Source organism: Xyrauchen texanus, chromosome 29 (assembly GCF_025860055.1).
Source record: "Xyrauchen texanus isolate HMW12.3.18 chromosome 29, RBS_HiC_50CHRs, whole genome shotgun sequence".
NCBI classification, from domain to species: domain Eukaryota; kingdom Metazoa; phylum Chordata; class Actinopteri; order Cypriniformes; family Catostomidae; genus Xyrauchen; species Xyrauchen texanus.
The window spans coordinates 28,936,163-28,958,122 of NC_068304.1; the positions used below are offsets into that span (position 1 = coordinate 28,936,163).

The following is a 21,960-nucleotide window of genomic DNA, read 5'->3' on the forward strand; positions in this document are numbered from 1 at the left end:
TCAGAGGATCCTTGAAGAAACTTTTCCCATCAAAAGTTTTTTAGAGTTCATGTCTGGTTTTAGTAAAATTATGTAGCATTTGGGAATGAATATACAAAATAACATACCATAACTAGAGGCTAAAATGGCAAATATCTCCACAGCTACAGACATTTTTCCAGGAGAGCTAACATAAGCTGGGATAAATGTGATCCAAACAGCACAGAAAATGAGCATACTGAATGTGATGAATTTGGCTTCATTAAAGTTATCAGGCAGCTTCCGAGCTAGAAAAGCCAGAATGAAGCACAACATAGCCAGTAGGCCAATATAACCCAGTACAGCCCAGAAACCTATCACTGAGCCTGAATCACACTCAAGAATTATTTTGTCTTTGTAATGATTCATGTTTTTATAGGGAAATGGTGGTGAGATTGTTAACCATAACACACAAATAAGCACTTGTATGAGAGTAAAAGCAAGAACACCGAGTCGTTGCTGTGCAGGCCCAAACCTTTTCATGATATTTTTTCCTGGAAGTGTAGCCTTGAAGGCCATTAAAACCACAATTGTTTTACCCAGAATACAGGAGATACAGAGGACAAAAGTGATGCCAAATGCTGTGTGACGCAACATACAGGACCACTCAGTAGGACGACAGATGAAAGTAAGTGAACAGAGGAAACACAGAGTCAGTGAGAAGAGCAGCAGGAAGCTCAGCTCTGAGTTATTGGCCTTTACTATTGGAGTATGTCTGTGGTAGAAGAAAATTAAGCCTATTGTGATGGTGAGACATCCACCACACAAAGAGCATGTCACTAGTATATTACCCATTACTTCTTTAAAGGTCAAGAATTCAATGTTTTTGAGTTCACATTGAGTTCTGTTTCCATTTGATTTGTACTCAAGAGGACATGGAACACATGTTACTGCATCTGAAAGCATAGACAAATTAAAAGAAAATAACATAATTTCAAGACAACGTAAAAACATGTGGACTTTGGCTTGACCACATAGAAACATGATGAGTATCACTATTATTGAGAGAGGCCTGGTCATCTCACTTGTAGTGTTGCTGAACTCTCCATCAGCACATGGAATGCAGTCAAAGCAGCAGATGGGTTTTCCTTTGATATAGGCCCTGTGAGTGCCTGGAAGGCAGTTCTCACTACACACAGACCGGGGCACCTAAAGAATGAACAACATATACACATGCACACCCAAAGAAACAGTCTGAGAGGATCTATATATGTGCAATAATCTGTTTAGCATAAGATTTATGAGATATGAGTTGCTTACTTTTTTTTCATTTCCTGCCCATACTGCATTGTTATATTTCATTTTAATTTGTTGTCCCTCAGGCCAGGATGCATCATACAAGCCAGTGGCCTCAAATATTATTATTCCTTCATAGTTCATCTGCCAATTAACCAGAGCATAACGTGCAGCTGGGTCACCATGCTCATCAAAGTAAACAGTTTCCCCATTTTTAGTTGTAAAGTTCACCTTGGTCAGATAATGCAGCACCTGCAAAAAATGGTGCCATTAGTAATACTCATGGCCATGGATGTTATTGCAAAAGTTTTAAGTTTAAAACAAAACTGGTGTCACCTGTACCTGCCAAGGCTGTATTTTCCCTTTCTCTGTGCATGTATTGTTGAGGAATGGTCCTCTCCCTTTCTCACAGGCCAGTAATCCTTCTATAGCATGAGCGATGGCATATACTGCCTTGTAGACATTGTTAAGGAGGCTAGCATCAGATACATCTGTGAAACCTGTGTATGTATTCGCTAGGGACTCCTCTCCATTGCAAATCTTGGAGGCATTATTTGCGTCTGGGTTTAAAGTGCAGTCAAAAAGACTTTCCCAAAGCTCAACCAGTCCTTTGTTGCCTGGTCTCAAGGAGGGCCGGCTACTCACAATAAACTCCCTTAATCCAGGAATATGGGCATTGGGCACAGCAAAGCCAACTGCTCCCCTGACAACAGCATAGTTCATTGTTGTTGCTAGATATTTGTAAGTTATCCAGCCTTCACTTCCAACCCACTGAAAGCCAGTAACATTTTGGTTGTAAAGCTCTTTAATGAGGATGTCCAGATCATTGCCATCTGCAAAGGCTACAATGACTTTAGATGTTGACTTTTTAATTATGTCTACAACTTCCAAAAACATCTCTCTTGAATCAGTTCTGTATATGGCCACTGAGTACTCTACACAGATGCCCTCTTTCTCAGCTGCTTCTAGAAAAGTGGCCATACCGTTGTTGCCGTAGTCTCCCCTGCTTCTCACAGCCCCCACCCAGGTCCAGCCAAAATACTTGACCAGTTTGGCCAGTGCTCTGCTTTGATAGTAATCACTGGGAACAGTCCTGAAGAAGGAGGGATACTGCTGTCTATTGCTGAGACATGCACAGGTTGCTGAATGGCTAAGCTGAAACAAAAGAGACAAAAGAGTTACAAAATTGTGTCTCTTAATAAAAGTTCCCTAGATGCTATTATAGAGGTATAACTGCCTGATTTCCAGTCTTACATAAACACACTCATGTGATAATACTGTTTGTTATAATTTAACATGAACATTAAAACATCCAACTGTATCTAAAGACTAGAATAATTCCAGAGACAAATGACAATTATGTCATTATCCATTATCAAGGCATAAAAAAGAAAGAAAAAAGAAAGAAAAATAAAACAAACTAAACATGGTAATTTGATACTATTTCAGGAGATCTCTAAATCATTACCTGCTCCAACTGCTGCAATTTAGTTGTTCATAAAAAATATAGAAAATTTACACTCAGTGTAGTGTCAAATTCCTTACCACAGGTATTTTAAATGGTCCCATGTTCCTAGCAATGTCTATAGTGGATGTGGACGTAGTATCTCCAATCACAGCTTGCACAGTAGAGGGATTTAGACAGCTCTCTTCTGCCTCCATTTGTCCGTTCATCAGAGATAGTGATGCTCTAACAGAAAGAGGGATACTTGGGCAAGAGCCATAGATGCGGTAGCCAAGTGTGAAGCTAGGAAGAAGATCTGTGCTGTTGTTTATTTGCTCAATTGCAAACATCATTGTCATTGCATACTGCAGCTCTCCAAGGTCAAGTCTGAAAAAAGAGATATGTTTTGTACAACAATTTTGCTTCTTAAGTGATATGAGATAAATATTTGTTTTATTATCATCAGCTTACCCATAACACCCAATGTTTCCTGGATTGATTGAGAGTGTTGGATTTACACCAACTGGATTTTGGTGAAATGAAAAAATGCCCCCAATAGAGACATCACCCTCTTTTGAAAAATAAAGCAGCTCATCTGTTCCATAAGCTCTACATTCAGGTTGTACAGTACTGTCAGTAAAATTGATAATCATCAAAATGGTTGTAAGCAACAGCATGACTCCAGTATGTACAGTATATGCTTTGCTGCAGCTGAGATTGTGTGGAGTAAATCTTGGTTTATATGTTTAAACTGACTGTGTCAACAATAGGGCTCATATGCATAATGACATATTTACAATCGATGACCAATAAGAAAAGCAGTGCAATAACCTTCAGTTTGGATATGGTCCAATCGCAGACCTATGTTAGAATGGTCCTTATTTACTTCACTAATTAGGAAAGTGTAAGGAGAGACACTGATTAAAAATACAGTATATACTACGAAAATGTCTTTATTTTAAAGTGTGTGTTAGGGGCTAAGAAATATATTTATAGCTATACATTTATAACAAATGTTCTATTAGTATATATATATATTTTTTTTTTTTAAATATTGGAATTATTATCAATACATATAAAAAAAATGAGAGATCTGTGTTTTAATGTATTATACGGGCGGGGTAAGCAAAAGACAGAAACAGTGGAAGTGTTGTCAGGCATCAGAGAGGCATTTATTTTAAAATAATAAACAACATAAAATGTTCAAAAAGATGAAATAAAGTGTCTAAAGCAAAGAGGGAATCTGGTGTCCTTGCGATGCAATGGGGCTCTGTGAAGGTCGGGGGGTGTCCGAAGGAATGTTCCAGGACATGGGTGGGGCCCGGCAGTTGCATGCATTCCCCTCCTAAATTCGAGGCATGAGGGGTGGTGGCATTTTCCTTTGTGGCTCAACTTACCAGGGGCTGTGACGTGTGAGGGGAAGAGGCCCGGTATCCTTACTCGTCAGCCACAACACGTGCTGTTGTTCCTGGTGGTCTCCTGAGGAGATGCGACTCTACGTTTTAAAGGCAGCGTTGTTGAGGCTCTATTCACTTCAGGTGTGTTTCATCATCTCCTACCCAATCCCATTGTGAACCTGGCTGAAGGATAGCCTTTAGAAGAGGTGGGGCAATGATGACATGAGAGAGGGGCGGGTCTTTCCACCACATTCCTCATGCCCACTACTGTCAGAGTGGGCATGAAGAGGATACCTCTCCGGGCCAGCTTACCCCTCTAACTGGCACCCGGCAGGGGACAGAAGGTTTCCCAAATGTGCCATCTCCGCACACAGTCTTACCCGCATTCTTCACTACTGTGGTGGGATGAGCAAGATACAGACACATTTGGAGTGGCGTCAGGCCTCTGACACGAGGGAGGGGCAGGTTGTTTCACCACATTATACAATACTGTTGACTGGCTCTTCCAGTTGTTTAAAAAAATCTATGAATTTTTTAAGTTTTGTTCATTTAATTTATATTTACATATTTGAGTTCATGACATTTTTATGCACTTTTAAGTTGCCTTGTCCTAGTACAGACTGTTTTGAAACTGGAAGTTGAGTTTATTGTGGTTTATCAAGAGCTTTGCCCATGATATGTTTCCTAGTGTTTTTTTCTGGCTTAAGTATGATAATGTAGCATTTTGGTGTGAATATACATAAAAACAAACCAAAACTAGAGGCTAAAATGGCAAATATCTCCACAGCTACAGTGAATTTTCCAGGAGAACTGACATAAGCTGGGATAAAGGTAACCCAAACGGCACAAAAAATAAGCATACTAAATGTGATGAATTTGGCTTCATTGAAGTTATCTGGCAGCTTTCGAGCCATAAAAGCTAGAATGAAGCACAAGACAGCCAGTAGGCCAATATAACCCAACACTGCCCAGAAACCTATTGCTGAGCCTAGATCACATTCAAGTATTATTTTATCAGTCGAATGAGCAAAATTTTTATATGGCATTGGAGGAGCTAACGTCAGCCACAGGGTACATATGATTACTTGGAAAAGAGTGCAACAGAAAACACTAATTCTTTGTAAGGGCAATGAACACTGAGGAACATTTGTACCAGGCACTGTGGCCTTGAAGGCCATTACCACTGCAAATGTCCTAGCCAGAACACAAGACATGCAAAGGGCAAAAGTGATCCCAAATGCTGTGTGACGCAGCATACAGGACCACTCAGAGGGCTGCCCTATAAATGTAAGTGAACAGAGAAAACATAGCATCAGTGAAAATAGTAGAAGGAAGCTCAGCTCTGTATTGCTGGCCTTTATAAGAGGTGTGTCCATAAAGTGGTAAAACACCAGTGCAACTGCAATCGTTAAAGATACCCCGGTTAACGAGAATGCAGTCAGAAGTATTCCCATATTTTCCTCAAATGAAAGAAACTCCACCTTCTTGAGAATACAGGCACTGTGGTTTTCATTTGACCAGTACTCTAAAGGGCATTTGATGCACTCAGCCGAATCTAAAATAATACAAATAGAGCAGAACATTCCAGTAAAATAATTTGTAAGTGAATTAACAATGAATTGTGTATTTACAAGTATTTGTTAATATTCTTTTTCTTTTTTTTTTCTTCTCCCAGCTCAATTATTGCCTAAATAAGCATGTTAAAAAAATACATAGATATTAAAAAGAACATAAATAAATGAAAATGAAGAACTGTCTAATTACTTTAGAAAAAATACATTATAATTGATTTATGTGCAAATTCAACTGTGTGTCAGGAGTTTGCATATATCTATGTTGTGTTGGTCATCTCACCAGTAGTATTGCGGATTTCTCCAGAAGGGCATCGCAAACATTCAAAGCAGCATGCTGGTCTCCCTTTGATCACAGCTGGTCTGAAACCTGGCTGGCAGCTCTCACTGCACACCGAGTTTGGTTTCTGCCATGTTTATACATTCTTATTTTGCTGCACTTTAAAAATGCCTTCCTTATTTCAATGATTTATATCAAACACATACTGATGTTATTTTGTACATACCATGTGGCTGTCTCCTGCCCAAAATATATTGATAGAATTCATCACAAACTGCTGTTCACTGAGGAGTGAGGCATCATAGTGACCCACAGTGATAAAACTTATTTCCCCTGATCCATTTTTCTGCCAGTTTACCAGCTCATATCTTGCAGTGGGGTCTCCATTTCGGTCAAAGAAAACTCTCTCACCTGAAGCCATTGTGAAATTCACATTTTGAAGGGAATGTAGTACCTGTGACAATTTTCAATGATCTGTTAAAATATTTAAAACTTTTTAAATGTGTAAAATAAAAAATGTGTGTGTATATATATATATATACACACACACAAAATATGTGTTTTCTTACTTGGTTGGAAACCATCAAATCCTTTTTTCCACATGTTGTATTATCATGTGCTCCATTTGTAGTGCAAGCCAGTGTGTTATGCAGTGCTATAGCTATAGCATAGACTGCCTTATAAACATTATTTGAAATCCTTAGCTCTGATACATCTGTGAATGCATTACTCACATTGCTCAGATTTTCAGATCCATCGCAAAACTTCTCATACTCAGTTTTAGAGCTGATTGTTGGTGAGAGACGGCATCCAAACGTCATCTCCCAAAATTCCCTCAAAAGAGAATTTGTAGGGTTCTGAGAAGGACTGACCTTAAGGAGAAATTCTTTCAGGCCTGGGATTTTTGACTTGCTGATAGTAAAGCCAATTGCACCGCCGAGCACTTTTGAAACACTTTCAGTTGCCAAGTACTTCGCTGTAATCCAGGATTCACTGCCAACCCACTGTAGCCCTGTTACATTTTGTCTGATAATCTCCTCTAGCAACACATCCATTTCACCCTGTGCCAGAAATGCCACAATAACATTAGCAGTGCCCTTTTTCATCACTTCAACAACATTAGCAATCTTCTCTTTGGAGTTTGTTCTCAGTATGGCCTCAGAATACTCAATGCATACTCCTTCTCTTTCGGCTACCTCTACAAAGGTTGCCATGCCATTGTTTCCATAGTCATTATCACTTCTCACTGCTCCTACCCATGTCCAACCGAAGTGTTTGACTAGCTGAGCCAGTGCTCTGCTCTGGTAGTAATCACTGGGTATAGTTCTAAAGAAAGAAGGAAACTGCTTTCTGTTGCTCAGGCAGGCACAGGTAGCAAAATGACTAATCTGTCAAACAGAACAGAATTTTTTATTTATCCTTTTTTTTTAATTATTATTATTTTTGCAATTTAAAAAAACATTCATGAATATGTATGTTACCACAGGAATCTGAAAGGGCCCTGTTGCTCTGGACAGTACAATGGTTGAGGAAGACTCAGATTCTCCAATAATGGCTTTCACTGCTGTTTTCCCATAGCAGGTTTGTTCTGCTGTTAACTCCTGACCATTTATCAGAGCCATTGATGACCTCATAGAGGCTAGTGTTGAACCACAGCTGTCAAATATTTGGTATCCAACTGAAATATTTGGGAGTATGTTCCTCTTGCTGTTAATTTCCTCAGTGGCAAAGATCATGGTCTGAGCAAAGCGGAATTCTCTCAGATTAAGGCTAATTTGATATAGAGAGATAAAAAAAAAAAAAAGAGTAGTGAAGTTATTTGTAAAACTTGCCTAGTTACAACTGAAAATAATATTGGAAATAGAAATTATTGTCATATTTTACCAAATAAAATAGATTATATAGAAAAATATGTAATTACATTTGAAATGAGTACAATTGAAGCAGAGACGAGACAAACCTGGTGCACATTAGACGATGAGGTTTTTCAGTAAAAGAAGGCGTTTCCAAATGTATTTTGCTGTGAATTGAAAAAGCTCCTCCAATGATAATGTCTCCATCCTTTGACAGCAGGGGGTACTCTGGATTTCCTATCATACTACAGTTAGCCTCTTCCCCCTTTGCTTCAATGCTGCAGAGCAGCAAGAACCCAAAGATAAGCATCATAGAGACTATGGGCCCTTCCTTACTCCTCTGATGAAACTGTTTGTTTATATAGAGTTTGTCAGGCTCATCATGGGCGTATCATGTACAAACATAATCACACAATAATGTGGTACGAAGGTTTTTTCAGACTCTGTCCAAATTTTCAGTGATGTCACTGTGTTTTATTAGGGATGAAATAACACTCTTGTTAAACTATTATTTTTGTCAATATACAGAGCAAGCTTTTTTTCTGAAGCTATTGCAGTCAAATCGCTCACAAAGAATGATTTTTTGCCACTTACGTGAAGCGATACTGTACATAATAACGTTTTTATTGCACTGTAACAATAACAGCATGTTTTTTCATTTATTTTCCTGTTAATTTGTAATGGCAAATTACTCTGAATAGGCTACTTTAAAATGCTACTACCATCTCTATGACATCTGTTTGTGTGTAAGCATACATGTTTTGTAGGGCAGTGTTTGACCAGCGGGCATCAATTACATATGCATTATTCTCCAGCATCTTTAGACTGCAGATCAGTCAGCACTAATCAATAATCAAGCACCTTATATATTGTTTACAACAATTGTGTAAATTAATTTAGGCTACCACAGTGACATTTATAGGTTTGTAGGGGTCTTTACATTGTAAAGTAATTATTTATGTGATCACGTTTCCATGAAGTATTCAGTAAAGTAATCTACAGTTTTAAAGAAGATTGGTTTTTGAAGTTACTAATCCAACACTGGTAATCAGCCAATACATTTGTTTTATTTTTTAAATTGTATTTTTTTTATACAGCCATTAGACAAGTTTATCAAAGGTCGATTACCTCCAATATTGGTGGGCACATGTGTCTCTAAATTTCAGTGGCCTAAATGAAATAAAAATGACTCTTGGAGGCAATATCATGCCTCTGATTGATATAAACTCTATTTACGCTATTTACTCAAGAGACAGAGAGATGTGGAGAAATTATGAATTGATACACCACACAAATACTGAACAACTTTGCCTAAAGAACTATTAGTGTCAGTAAATTACACTTTTCACACATTAGAAATCACCCACACCTTACAAATTTGTTCATTAAATATTTCTGCAAATTATGATAATGCTTACATTTCTTCAAAAGGGTGCACTCTCAAAATACATTTACCATAATTAAGTCAGTTTTGCAGTATTACCATTGTTTTCCACCATAATCAGTGCATAAAATATAAAAAAGTTTCAGCTATATTTACCTTTTTAAGTCATTAAACAAATGCATGATACTGATTATTTTTCAAACATATTATAGATACAATCTATAAACCACGGCAATGTTGATATGACAATGTAGTTTATTTCTTAATAGGACTTTGATGGATTCTTTCCCATCATATGTTGCTTTGTATTTAGTTCAGGCTTAAAGAGGATAATATAACATTTTGGTATGAATATGCAAAAAAGTAAGCCAAAGCCTGAGGCTAAAATGGCAAATATCTCCACAGCTACAGTAAATTTTCCAGGAGAACTGACATAAGCTGGGATAAATGTGATCCATACAGCACAGAATATGAGCATACTGAATGTGATGAATTTGGCTTCATTGAAGATATCAGGCAGCGTGCGTGCCAGAAAAGCCAAAATGAAGCACAACAAAGCCAGTATGCCAATATAACCCAGCACAGAAGAGAAACCTATAGTTGAACCCAGGCTGCACTCAAGTATGATCTTTTCCTTATAGTATTTCATATTTTTATAGGGAAAAGGAGGAGATATTGTTAGCCAAAGCACACAAATAAGAACCTGTATGATTGTAAATGCAAGAACACTGAGTCGTTGTTGTGCAGGCCCAAACCATTTCATGATATTAATTCCTGGAAGTGTAGCCCTGAAGGCCATTAACACCACTATTGTTTTCCCTAGAACACAGGAGAGACAGAGGACAAAAGTGATTCCAAACACTGTGTGACGAAACATACATGACCACTCAGTGGGCCGACCAATGAAAGTAAGTGAACAGAGAAAACACAAAGTCAGTGAGAAGAGCAGCAGGAAGCTCAGCTCTGAGTTATTTGCTTTTACTATGGGGGTGTCCTTCTTGCTGTAAAACAGGATAGCCACTAGCAAAGTTAATCCTACTCCAAACAGTGAGAAAAATACTAGCACTATACCCATAACTTCTGTGAATGAAAGAAACTCTACAGCTTTTAAAACACATTCATTTTTTTCAGCATTAGACCAGTATTCCCCTGGACACTGCTTGCAGTTACTTGAATCTGGAAAGGAAGTTGTGTTTACTAGTGTTAGAGACAAAATGTATATAATTTTATTTATAAACTCCTTTGATAAGAAACTGCATTTTGAACAGTAGAAGGACAACACAAAAAGTGCAACTAACCAATATTCTTTGTAATTCTGAGATTGGCTGAAGATTACCTGTCTCATTACTGATCTCTCCTTCTGCACATGGAATACAGTCATAGCAGCAAACAGGTCTTCCTTTCTGGGCAGCTTTTCTTGTGCCTGGTGGACAGCTCTCACTGCACACAGACCTTGGTTTCTATATAGGGGAAAACAATATATATTTACAGTTATTTTTCATGACTTTGAAGATTCAAGATACATTTTTAATTATTATTGAGAACAGAGGATTGATTCTTTGAAACATACCGGTAAAATGGGAGCTATTGTAAGCTAGTATATTTTGAATAATTATTGTGAACAAAACAATAATTTGAAATTGTTGTTATGGAAATAGTGCACAATTACTACATACTGTCTACTATGCATAAAAACCCATTGAGTAAAGCCCTCTGCCAATGTTTTTATAAGTTTGATCAAACTGCAGTGTCACTTGGCCTTATTACTCTGAATTTATAATATCAGTTAGCTTATTTAAAATGTTTTAATGTATTTACCTTCATAATGAGGTTTCCTTTTTTTTTTTACGTATATATGCATGTATTCGCAATACAAGAATTTACCTTTTTAGATTTTTACATTCCATTTACCTGTATACTTGTAAAGGCAAGGACATTGAGCCTTTACTGTGTACCATTTTATGACATTTTGCCATTTCCTAATAATGTAGCCATGAAGGCCATTAGTAACGCTATTCTTTTCCCCGGAACACATAATGCATTTTCTTTTTTATATACTTTAAGTATTTTAAATTTAATTTAATTTAGATGAAAAAATTATGTCACTTCAGTTTAAACACACTCTAGGACAAACAAGTTGCTATTTACCTCCAGCTGTCCTCCAGCCCAAATTATGTTTTCAGTGTTAAGATGAAAGCACTGGTGAGGGGGCAGTGAGGCATCATAGTAGCCCACTGGTTTAAACTGAAATGATCCATCCGAGTCCTGCTGCCAGTTCACAATTTCATATTGAGCTACTGCTGCACCAGTGCTGTCAAACCACACATGATCTCCAAACTTTACTGTGAAATTAACTTTTTTCAGAGCCTCAACGACCTAGTGAAAAAAGCATTATAATTGAGCTGCTTTAACACATTGTCAAACAGAAATAGTCACCCTCTCGCTCTCCCCTTTTCTCTGATTAGAAATCTTTTGCTAATACAATTATTGTAATACTATAATACAATAGTATTACCTGCTGTGGTTGTATTGTAAGGTCTTTCTCACAACCTTCATGTTCTTTGCACTTGAGTAGACTGTGTAGTGCATAAGCCACAGCATACACTGCTTTGTAGACGTTGCTTGAATATCTGTGTTCAGGTACATCTTCATTGTAATTTTTCAGCATGAGTAAATCCTGATATCTGTTGCAACTTAATGCATATTGTGAAGAATTCTCAGCTCTCTCTGTGCATGGAAAAGCTGTGTCCCAAAATGTGTTTATAACATAATTTGAAAACCCTTCAATGTTGATTTTTCTCAGTGCAACCCCCAGTGCCCCCCCAAGCACACGAAAGCTTTTTGGAGTGATATAGTTATTTGAAGCGACCCATCCCTCAACGCCAATCACTTGGAGGCCTGTAATGTTCTGAATACTGAGCTGCTCAATTAATAAGCCCATCTCAAGAAATGAAACAAATGCAACAATCACTTTTGCTGTGCCTTTTTTCATTATGTCCACCACTTTTAGGAGTTTTTCAGGCTCTGTCCGGTAGAATTTCTCAGAGTACTCTACACAAATGCCCTCCTTCTTGGTAGCATTCAGAAATATGGCCATTCCATTGTTTCCATAGTCATTGTCACTGTTCACTGTTCCCACCCAATACCAACCTAAGTGCTTGACTATGTGTGCAAGTGCTCTGCCCTGGTAGTAATCACTAGCAATAGTTCTGAAGAAAGAGGGATAATCTTTCCGATTACTAAGACATTCACATGAGGCTGAGTGGCTTATCTGAAAAAAAAAAAATAATAATAATATATATATATATATATATATATATATATATATATATATATATATATAGAAAACAGTGAAACAGCAGCAGTATGTTAATTGTGTCATATGTTAATGGTACTGTTATTGCCTCTTACCACTGGAATTTTAAAAGGTCCTGTAGTTCTGGACAGAATTACTGTAGCAGAAGACTCAGTTTCCCCTATGATAGCATGTATAGGAGATTGTCCATTACATCTGTCACCTGCTGCAAAGTCCTGATCATTCATCAGTGACATAGTTGCACTCATTGAAGACAGTCTAGAACCACATGTATCATAAATTTTGTAACCAATAGAAACATTTGGAAGAAAACTTTGACTTCTGTTAATCTCCTCAATGGCAAAGATCATGATCTGTGCCAGCCGAAAATCTCTCAGAGTGACACTGTGAAAACATTAAACCATTTGGCTGAAAAGAAACTTAATCAATAGCTAAATAAGGAAACACTAAGGATATTCTTACTATTTAAAATTTCACATTTGGTTCATACTTGAAACACAATAACATCCCAGATGTTATGCTAGATTGTTTTTATTAAAAATATTTATAGATATGCTACAATGTGTTGTCATTAAAATATGTTTTAATTAAATACATCATCTGCTCAAAAGTTTTTCATGTAGTTTCCAATGTAACAAACCTGGAGCATGATAGAAGCTGAGGTTTGTGTGTAAACTGAAATGAAGGTAATGTTTCTTTGCTGTGGATTGCAAAAATTCCTCCAATTGTTATGTCTCCATTCTTGGACAGCAGTGGGTATTTAGGGTCTCCCATCATTTGGCAAATGGTCTTTTCTGCCTTTACCTGAAGATGATAGAAAAGGAGGAGTGTGTAGAGAATGAAAAACATCCCAAAGATTGAGCTCAACTGTGACTGATAAATGCAATTGATCTGATACAATATTTGCACTTTTATATACCTAATTAATATGGATGAATGATTCAGAAGGCAGGCAATGACCTCATAGGGCAGGACAAGAGCGAGGTCAATTGGGGTGAAAACAGTCAAGCTAATGTTTTGGCTTTCAGGCTTTCATTTGAATGATTTGATTTATTAGAAGTAGTAATTGTAAAATGGAATATTGGAATAGTCCATTTTTACTGTGCACATTGAATTGGACCTAGTATCCATTAAAGCCTTTGAAAAACTTACATATTCTTTTCTACATATTTTAATACATTTTTCTTTAATTTCTTAATATTTTAAGAATATTTAGGTTTATTTTTCCATTGTTCACTGTAATGATTAACCAATATAGTGCAGAGGCGATATATCATCTAATATTCTGTATTTTTTATTTATTGATACATTGTTCCATTTGGCTGATTAGTCTCTCAAGTAGCGATGGCATAGAGAATTGCCTGTTTGCATATGCAGGAGCCGTATGAGACATGTTAATGACCAAACACAGATCATATTGAACATATGTGCCATCATTTTACTGCAGTAATAGACTGGAGTTAAACAACGTCTCATTTAAACTGTCCTGAGAGTCATGACATATTTGCAGCAGCTCATGATGTTTAAAGTGCTCATGTGTTTCGTTATCTCTCTCCTCAAAAGTTAACTGTAAATTGTAACTGTTTTATCTAATGATACTAAGGAAAATATCTATAAAACTTCTGTAGCCAAGTGGAGAAATTTCATGTAATTTCACTCTAGTCATAAATAGTACGTGGCCCCTTTAAGAGTTTTGCGAGATTCTCTCTCTGGCTTTTCGGCACTCTCTTGTGTTACACACGTGTGCTGTTAGAGACGTGAGATCATCCATTGTGCAAGAGAGCTCATGGTTTTGTTTATCATTTGATATAATAATTAAAATACTGTGAGTGCTTAAGCATGTTTAAACGTGTTAAATGCATAAAATGCTTTGAGTAATTTAAGCATGTGTTAAATGCACAAAATGCTTTGAGTGATTTAAGCATGTGTTATATGCATACAGTGCTTTGACTGATTTAAGCATGTGTTAAATGCATAAAATGCTTTGAATGATTTAAGCATGTGATAAATGCATAAAATGCTTTAAGTGATTTAAGCATGTGTTACAGTAAATGCATAAATTGCTTTGAATGATCTAAGCATGTGTTAAATGCATAAAATGCTTTGAGTAATTAAAGCATGTGTTAAATGCACAAAATGCTTTGAGTGATTTAAGCATGTGTTATATGCATACAGTGCTTTGAGTGATTTAAGCATGTGTTAAATGCATAAAATGCTTTGAATGATTTAAGCATGTGATAAATGCATAAAATGCTTTAAGTGATTTAAGCATGTGTTACAGTAAATGCATAAATTGCTTTGAATGATCTAAGCATGTGTTAAATGCATAAAATGCTTTAAGTGATTTAAGCATGTGTTAAATGCATAAAATGCTGTGAATGATGTAAATGTGTATTAAGGTGATGTATACTGAAGCAAATGGGTTGACTAAAGCTCTGTTTGTATTTTCTTTTGACATTAGCCATATTTCCTTGTACCACATTAAATATTATTAAATGTATAAAACATTTGAAATTTTAGTTTTTTTATACAATATGACAGATTTTTTTATTTATTTTGTAAACTGCCTTTAGAATAAAACCCTAAAAGGTAGTTTTTTTTATCCGTGTTTTTTCTTTAAAACCCACTGGCTACACTTCTGTCATATAACTTTTGCTCATGATTTCCTCCTAGCCCTGTGGCAGATGAGTTTGCAGAGAAACTCACTGCCAGCCCAGTACTTGTGCTAACTACACCCCGTATGTCATATTGATATTCAAGGCATGATGAATTGCGAACTTGACTCAGTAATGTCCAAAGTGCAGAGAGGAGCATTTAAGTGTCCCGATATTGTCCGCTGAATGGGAGCTTGCCCTCCCTTATATATATATATATATATATATTCATCCACAAACAAAGTCATCAAATGAACACAACATCACATTCCACAGATCAGAGAGATCACCAACCGAGCCATTAGAGAGTTGTAATGACAGAGTTGACAAATAAAGAAGATCCTTCAGCATGCCCTTCTGAACTTCCACACAGAGCTAAAGCAGGTTTTCTTTTAAAGGTTTCCTTGTGAGATCTTCATGAGATCCTAGTACCAGTACTTGTGATATAACCCTATAAAATATACACCATACCTAGCCTTGCAAGATAATTCTGAAAATGACCTGTGATCACTTGTATAACTGACAAATTAATGATTATAGCCGATGTACCTTTTAAAATATGTGTAGTGATAGGTAATCACTTTTAACTGACAAATCTATGATTATAATCTTTAATCTGGTATGATTCATCTCATTCTTCTAAGAATGGTAGCTATTCAACTGGATATTATACCCTGACAATCATGTTTCTCATAACATGTAATGTATTATCCATGTTTTAAAACCAATGAATTAACCAGTATAATTTATAACCAGGGATTTTAATGTTTTGTTACTTACACATTTAATATTCATGAAAGAATGTCATGCCATGTAGTGTCCAAGGAAAACTCCCGAGGAAGCCTCTCACTCTCTGCTCTACGGTTCACACACCCAATGGGGGCCGCGAGTCCTCCTTGCAGAAGGCCTCACTTCATCCAGACAATAACTATCCGCGATCATAACAGAGTCCAAGACATCGATGAAACAAACTTTCTACAAACGCCAAAGAACCAAGCAACATGAGGAAACGCAATGCAAGGAAATGCAACACAAGGAAATTCAATGACACTCAAGTACATCTCCAGGCTTTTGCTCAAAGTACTGGTGTATTAGTTGAATACTTTGGGTAATCCAATTGCAAATTGATTCAGACTCAAAGAAGGATAAATGGCATTGTCAACAGACTCCATTTAATTTTCAATGCATTGATCATACTGTCAATTTACTCACCAACCTGTTTCATGTTGTATGTGTTAGATTTGTTTATGTTTAGAATAGCAATAATGTTTTCCTATATCAAAGATAATTTTACTGTGGTATATTTTGATAAATAATCTCATCCCTGTTTTTAAAAATTTTGCTTCAAAGCTATACCTAAATATGTCTGATATTATTTTTAAAAAGCCTTGAGAATAATATTACTGCAATAAGTGAATTAATCATAATTCTCTTAATAAAGCTAATACAATTGTGAGTAGATACAACGAGACGTTATATTACGATTTTAACGGTGGATAATTTTATTCAGACAAATAATGAAGTTATTTGTTGTTTATCTAATTTATAATGGTTGTCCAACGTGACTAATTCCATTATACATTTCCTTACATAATAATGTATAATAAGGACAGTTTAATTTAATTCCTAGCTCACACATACTGTTCCTAGATATAACGGTGGAGAATTGCGGCACTTTAATCCATACTGTGTACATTTATACAACTAAATTTCCTACATATATACTGTATTATATTATATATATATATATATATATATATATATATATTTTCCACAAAATGGATGCTGACTAATTAATATTTTTTTATTTATTTTAAATAGCATGTTTTATTTACAACTCATTCAGCTGATATGTATTTTAAAACATATTTCACATTTCAGTGGCCAGAAAGAAACAATTATTTATATCTGATCTAACAGGTAGTTGAATGATGTGTTTGTTTCACCCCTTCAGATGTTTATAACAATAATATGGTATAGCTTCCGGCTGTGCTTTAATTAAACAGTTTCTTATTTATGTTTTTTCATGTTCGTGAACACCTATCAAATTTGCTCCCAGGTGAGTACATGACACTAGAGCCTTTGCATCAGCCTGTTTTTCAGGCTTCATTGTGTCACAGTTCAGTGTCACAGCCCTGAGGCATTGTGATTCTACTTCTATCACTTGAACTTGACCCCTACCCCCTGATCACAAACAAAGGCTAAAAAGTATAGTAAACAGTGAAAAGATAAGCAGGAATCTCAGCTCTGTATTACTGGCCTTTACAAGAGCCATGAAATAGTAAATACTAGTCCATTGCAGTCATATTTATTCCCATATTATTCTCATGAAAAGAACTCAACTTTCTTGCAAACATATATTGTATAGGTCAGTCTTTATTTGACTTCACAATCTAACATAAGACTAAAATGTAACATGATGAAGTTTGTTCTGACAGTCATCAAAGCCAAGGATGACATCATTGGCTGGTGTTGAGAAGGTGCTAAATATTTGGTATTCAACTGAAATGGTTGCGAGTATGTTCATCTTAATTTCCACCACAGCAAAGATCAAGTTCTGAGAAAGCTGCATTCTCTCAAGCTAAATTGAGACAGTTGTAATATTAATGTTTGAGGCTTGTCCCAGGACAGGCATGTTGGAAACAGTAACTAATGTAATATAAAAATGTGTATGTACAATTTTAAATGTGTGAAATAGAACTGCAAAAAAAAAAAATGCGTACGTTAGACAGTAAGCTAATTTAATAATGGCTTTTTTAAATTTATTTTACTGCATTGGAAAAACTCCAGTGATTATAGTCGCATTAACACAATGTCACATCCACACCGGACTCCCCCTCTCACTCCACACTCTCTCACCAGAATACTAATCACTCACACCTGATCCCAATCCATCATACAATCACCTTCCCTCTATAAATACTCAACCCCCACCACTCTATCCTTGTCTAGTCTCCGCAAGGAACACTCATTCTTACCGGCTGACCTTGAGTAGTAATACTTGCGTGAAGCTGCATTAGTGTCCTCAAATTCCTCGTCCATGATATCCCAAGGGCTAATCTTCCTCCTTCGAATTTCTGGAGTGGCGCTCCTTCCTCAATCTCCCTGGCAACACGAACTCTGTCATCATTAGCTAAGTTATCTATCCCTCCAACAACTGTTGTATTACCTGAAATGTTATCATCTTCAGTACAGCTCCAGCTACTAGGTTCAACTAGGGTCATCTGTGTTGTGTCGTGACACAAGCAATCTCTAGATTTACTTTTCAGATTACAGCATGCGTTATTCAAGCAAGCAATTGCTCTCTCTCTCTCTCAATTAGTGATCCAACCGTGAATTTAATTTGATAATAGCTTTCCATAGCATAGCTAGCAGGCTGAATCAAGATAATGGATTTTCGACTGCTGTATCACTAGGCTTTAAGCTTCAAGCTGAGGGTATTCTGACCACTACAACAGTTCCAATGGGCATTGGGATGGATGGCACTGCGGCCGCTGTCATCCCTCTGGGTTTGTTGTGAATGAGGCCTCTCTAGTACTTAGTAGATTCTAGAGTCCCTTCTCACATGTGGTGACATAGTCGCTTACATCTTTTAATGATGCGCTGCATTTTAGCTATGCTAGCTATTTGGAGAACACCTGAATCCTACCAGAAGGGCATTGCAATTGGCCAATCACAAGGTTGTCACAATGTATGCATTCATCACAGGCAGGGGAAATCTGATGCTTGCTAGAATGCGTTTTTGCGTCAGCATCTTGAACGTTAGTCTGGGTAAAGCCCGGTTTATTACTCGCAGGTCCAAGATTGGCCGCTACCGCCTTTCTTTGGTACAATGAAGTAGGGGCTGTATAACCCTTCTTCATCTCGGCCGGAGGGACAGGCACTATCGCGACCCCTTCTGTAGGAGGGTAGCAATTTCCGCATGCAAGGTAACGGCACGCGGAAATTGAAGGGGCTATAGCCCTGTGGCCATGCTGAGTCGAGGGACATCGAAGCACTTACCTGGCTCCTGATACCCACCAAATGATCGTCAGGATGGGGGAGAACTGCTGGGCAAAGTTCTCGACGGTTTTGCCGAATAGGCCAGTCTGGTAAATGGTGGCATTAAGGAACCGTGCCTTGTCGGTCTCTCTCATCTCGACCAGGTTGAGCCAAAAGTTGGCGCTCATGGACCAACAAGGTGGACATCATCCACCAGAGAGACCATGCCGAGAGGGTGAGTGTGGTCACAAAACGCAGTTCCTGCATCAATCCTGGTTGCGGAACTACCCTCATGCAGCTCTTTCAGCACCTTGGCTTGGTGGACTTGCAGGAGAGCTATAGCGTACAGGGCGGAGGCGGCTTGTCCATGACCTTGTATTCCAATGCGATTAGCTTCCGTGGTAGCTCACCTCAATGTGTTGGACTTAGAACTTGGAAGTCCACAGCTCAGTGTTTGGAACCAAACACACAAGCTGACACTTGAGGCTAGTGTCATAGTAGTGACACAAAATGACAGGGTGACTAGTCATTTCACATTTTGTTCTTGGACTTTATCATTGGTTAGGTTTAGGTTAAAGTTTTAGGTTGGAGAGTTACATTTAACTTTTTTTTTTATCATTCTACAGTTACTGCTCCTGTGTTTTAATGCTATTTTGATGTCCTTTTGTTTTAAAGCTGCAAGAACCAAAGACAAAAATCACAGATTACTTTTTTCTGAATGTATCAACTTTTGGCTATGGCAAAGTTTGACCCTTTATTTCTTGATGTTTATTTCTTGATGTAATTTACAAAGCTGTATGAACTTGTGTTTAATATATAAGTTGATGGTATATGTTTTAATAATTTTACTTTTCAATAAAAATTAAACCACTGCAATGTTAATATAGCTCTGTTTTATTTCTCAATAGGACTTTGAGGACATCTTTGACATCACAAGTTGCTTTGTATATTGTTTAGGATTAAACAGGATGATATAACTTTTTGGTGCAAAAATGCAGAAAATTAAACCATGTCATACCTCGCCTCCTTTGTTTGCTTATTAGAATGTTAGCCTCACCTGTTAACCCGTTTGAATTCTCCCTATTTTAGCCGCCTCGTGTGTTCTGTCCAGTACCAGTTCTTCTTGTTTCCAGTCTGTCTTGCTTCCATTCCTGTCTGGTCAGTCCTGATTCCCAGTTACCCTACCCTGGATTATATTTCCTTTTGTTTTTCCCTCTTTGGGGTAGTTGGGGACGTTTATATTTTTTCCCCTGTTATTTATGCATTTAATAAATTCCCTGTTTTTTTTACCCTGGTCCTGACCTTAACCCCATTGAAAGTCTCTGGGATGTGATGGAGAAGACTTTACAGAGTGGTTTGACTCACTCATAATCAATACAAGAACTCTGCCAAAAATGTATGGATGGAAATAAATGTTGAGATGTTGCATAAATTTGTCAAAACAATGCCACGACGAATGTGTGTGTGGTAATCAAAGCTAAATGCTGTCCAACTAAATATTAGAGTATGTTTTGAGCAGGCAGTGTAATTTTCTTTCTATCATTTCAAATGAAAATGTGAACAAACGTCATAATTATTGTTACGTTACAAGCACTGGTATTTCATTCTGGAAAAGCATGTCTATTTTTTACGGTCAATGATAATAACCAAGTTCGGGGAGTTAAATTTGCGACACTACTATGTAGCTAAATTTTTCAGTATTCCGATTCACACAATTGTGTAGCTTTACCAGTAACAAGCTACATTTTTAGTTGAGTAGGGCCAACATCACATTATATTTTATTTCAAACGCAGCAATGGAGCTAAGAAATCAAACGTGCTCACCTAAACGTCCTCGTTCTCACATGTAGCTCTAGGTAATCTAAATAATTTTAGTTTATTGATTCTTTCGGACATTTTATGTAAATGAATCAGTTAAAACAATACATTCCCTTATATTTAGTGTTGGGAACTAATGTATTTTAGGAAGCCATTTCTTTCGGACATTGATTATGCCACAGACAAAACATAAAAAAAATTCCAACACATTATAATAGGCAAAAGAATCCTGAAAACATTTATTCGTTTGTTTTGGAAAATTTGATTAATTAGACTTTCTTTCTTTCCATTATTGTTGTTGTTTTAATTTTAATGCTTTTAATTTCTTAATTTATGTTCCATGTTTCATTCATATAATGTTCACCATATGACTGTAATGTGAAAAAAGTATTTCTGGTGATTTGACTAGAGAAGTTTTATTTTTATTTTTGACATTATATGTATTGTTATTTTTTTTGTGTGGACCCCAAGAAGGCTAGCGACCACTTTGTGGAAGCTAATGGGGATTGAATAAAGAATTAAGAGACATTGAGTCTATCCCTCACAGCCTCTTTTTCACATAAAAAATAATAAATGGTGCTCCTGTGAATAAGTTATTTTGCTGCTGTTTATTACTATATTTAGATACAGTTATATTAAATAATATATAATAATATAGCTTTAACCACTATGCCACCATGGGAGTGGTGGTGGCATAGTGGTTAAAGCACAGGGCTGGTAATCATAAGGTCAGAGGTTCTAACCCCATGGCCACCACCATTGTGTCCTTGAGCAAGACACTTAACTCCAGGTTGCTCTTGGGGGATTGTCCCTGTAATAATTGCACTGTAAGTCGCTTTGGATAAAAGCGTCTGCCAAATGCATAAATGTAAATAGTTGTTTCTAGTTTTATTGGCATATATTAAGTATAAATGTATGTTTTATTTAATGTTGTTACCCTTAACCCGTATGAAAATAAAACATGGGTTAAACAAATAGCCATTGACCACTTACTATAGTAATATTGTA

At 36.8% G+C, this 21,960-nt stretch overlaps 3 protein-coding genes across 3 annotated transcripts; all 3 read right to left on the reverse strand.

Moving 5' to 3' along the window:
* Positions 1 to 3,375, reverse strand: LOC127622825 (extracellular calcium-sensing receptor). Its single transcript, XM_052096926.1, has 6 exons — positions 3,170 to 3,375; positions 2,800 to 3,085; positions 1,597 to 2,409; positions 1,279 to 1,506; positions 1,044 to 1,167; positions 1 to 914 (listed from the first exon to the last, which is right to left on the reverse strand). Exons 1-6 carry the CDS (start codon positions 3,373 to 3,375, stop codon positions 1 to 3), a joined length of 2,571 nt encoding a protein of 856 aa, XP_051952886.1.
* Positions 3,376 to 4,739: 1,364 nt separating this feature from the next.
* On the reverse strand, positions 4,740 to 8,109 carry LOC127623044 (extracellular calcium-sensing receptor). The gene is made up of 6 exons (XM_052097252.1): positions 7,907 to 8,109; positions 7,428 to 7,716; positions 6,516 to 7,334; positions 6,173 to 6,400; positions 5,950 to 6,073; positions 4,740 to 5,650 (listed from the first exon to the last, which is right to left on the reverse strand). Exons 1-6 carry the CDS (start codon positions 8,107 to 8,109, stop codon positions 4,740 to 4,742), a joined length of 2,574 nt encoding a protein of 857 aa, XP_051953212.1.
* A 1,336-nt stretch (positions 8,110 to 9,445) lies between these two features.
* LOC127622833 (extracellular calcium-sensing receptor-like) lies at positions 9,446 to 13,445 on the reverse strand. Its single transcript, XM_052096935.1, has 6 exons — positions 13,140 to 13,445; positions 12,595 to 12,883; positions 11,699 to 12,454; positions 11,332 to 11,559; positions 10,520 to 10,643; positions 9,446 to 10,359 (listed from the first exon to the last, which is right to left on the reverse strand). The coding sequence occupies exons 1-6, from the start codon at positions 13,346 to 13,348 to the stop codon at positions 9,446 to 9,448; spliced, it is 2,520 nt and encodes an 839-aa protein (XP_051952895.1). The 5' UTR covers positions 13,349 to 13,445.
* Between the last annotated feature and the right edge of the window lie 8,515 nt (positions 13,446 to 21,960).

What these genes read in the sequence shown, in the direction of transcription:
- LOC127622833 (XM_052096935.1), bottom strand. Translation starts at nt 13,348, where the DNA reads ATGTTTTTCATTCTCTACACACTCCTCCTTTTCTATCATCTTCAGGTA. An exon ending in CAGCTTCTATCATGCTCCAG is followed by an intron (nt 12,884 to 13,139) that starts GTTTGTTACATT and finishes ATGTTTTCACAG; the next exon opens with TGTCACTCTGAGAGATTTTC. An exon ending in GGGCTGGAGGACAGCTGGAG is followed by an intron (nt 10,644 to 11,331) that starts GTAAATAGCAAC and finishes TCCCCTATATAG; the next exon opens with AAACCAAGGTCTGTGTGCAG.
- LOC127623044 (XM_052097252.1), bottom strand. Translation starts at nt 8,109, where the DNA reads ATGCTTATCTTTGGGTTCTTGCTGCTCTGCAGCATTGAAGCAAAGGGG. An exon ending in GGCCCTTTCAGATTCCTGTG is followed by an intron (nt 7,335 to 7,427) that starts GTAACATACATA and finishes TCTGTTTGACAG; the next exon opens with ATTAGTCATTTTGCTACCTG. An exon ending in ATTTGATGGTTTCCAACCAA is followed by an intron (nt 6,401 to 6,515) that starts GTAAGAAAACAC and finishes AAATTGTCACAG; the next exon opens with GTACTACATTCCCTTCAAAA.
- LOC127622825 (XM_052096926.1), bottom strand. Translation starts at nt 3,375, where the DNA reads ATGCTGTTGCTTACAACCATTTTGATGATTATCAATTTTACTGACAGT. An exon ending in GACCATTTAAAATACCTGTG is followed by an intron (nt 2,410 to 2,799) that starts GTAAGGAATTTG and finishes CTTTTGTTTCAG; the next exon opens with CTTAGCCATTCAGCAACCTG. An exon ending in AGAGTTCAGCAACACTACAA is followed by an intron (nt 915 to 1,043) that starts GTGAGATGACCA and finishes CTATGCTTTCAG; the next exon opens with ATGCAGTAACATGTGTTCCA.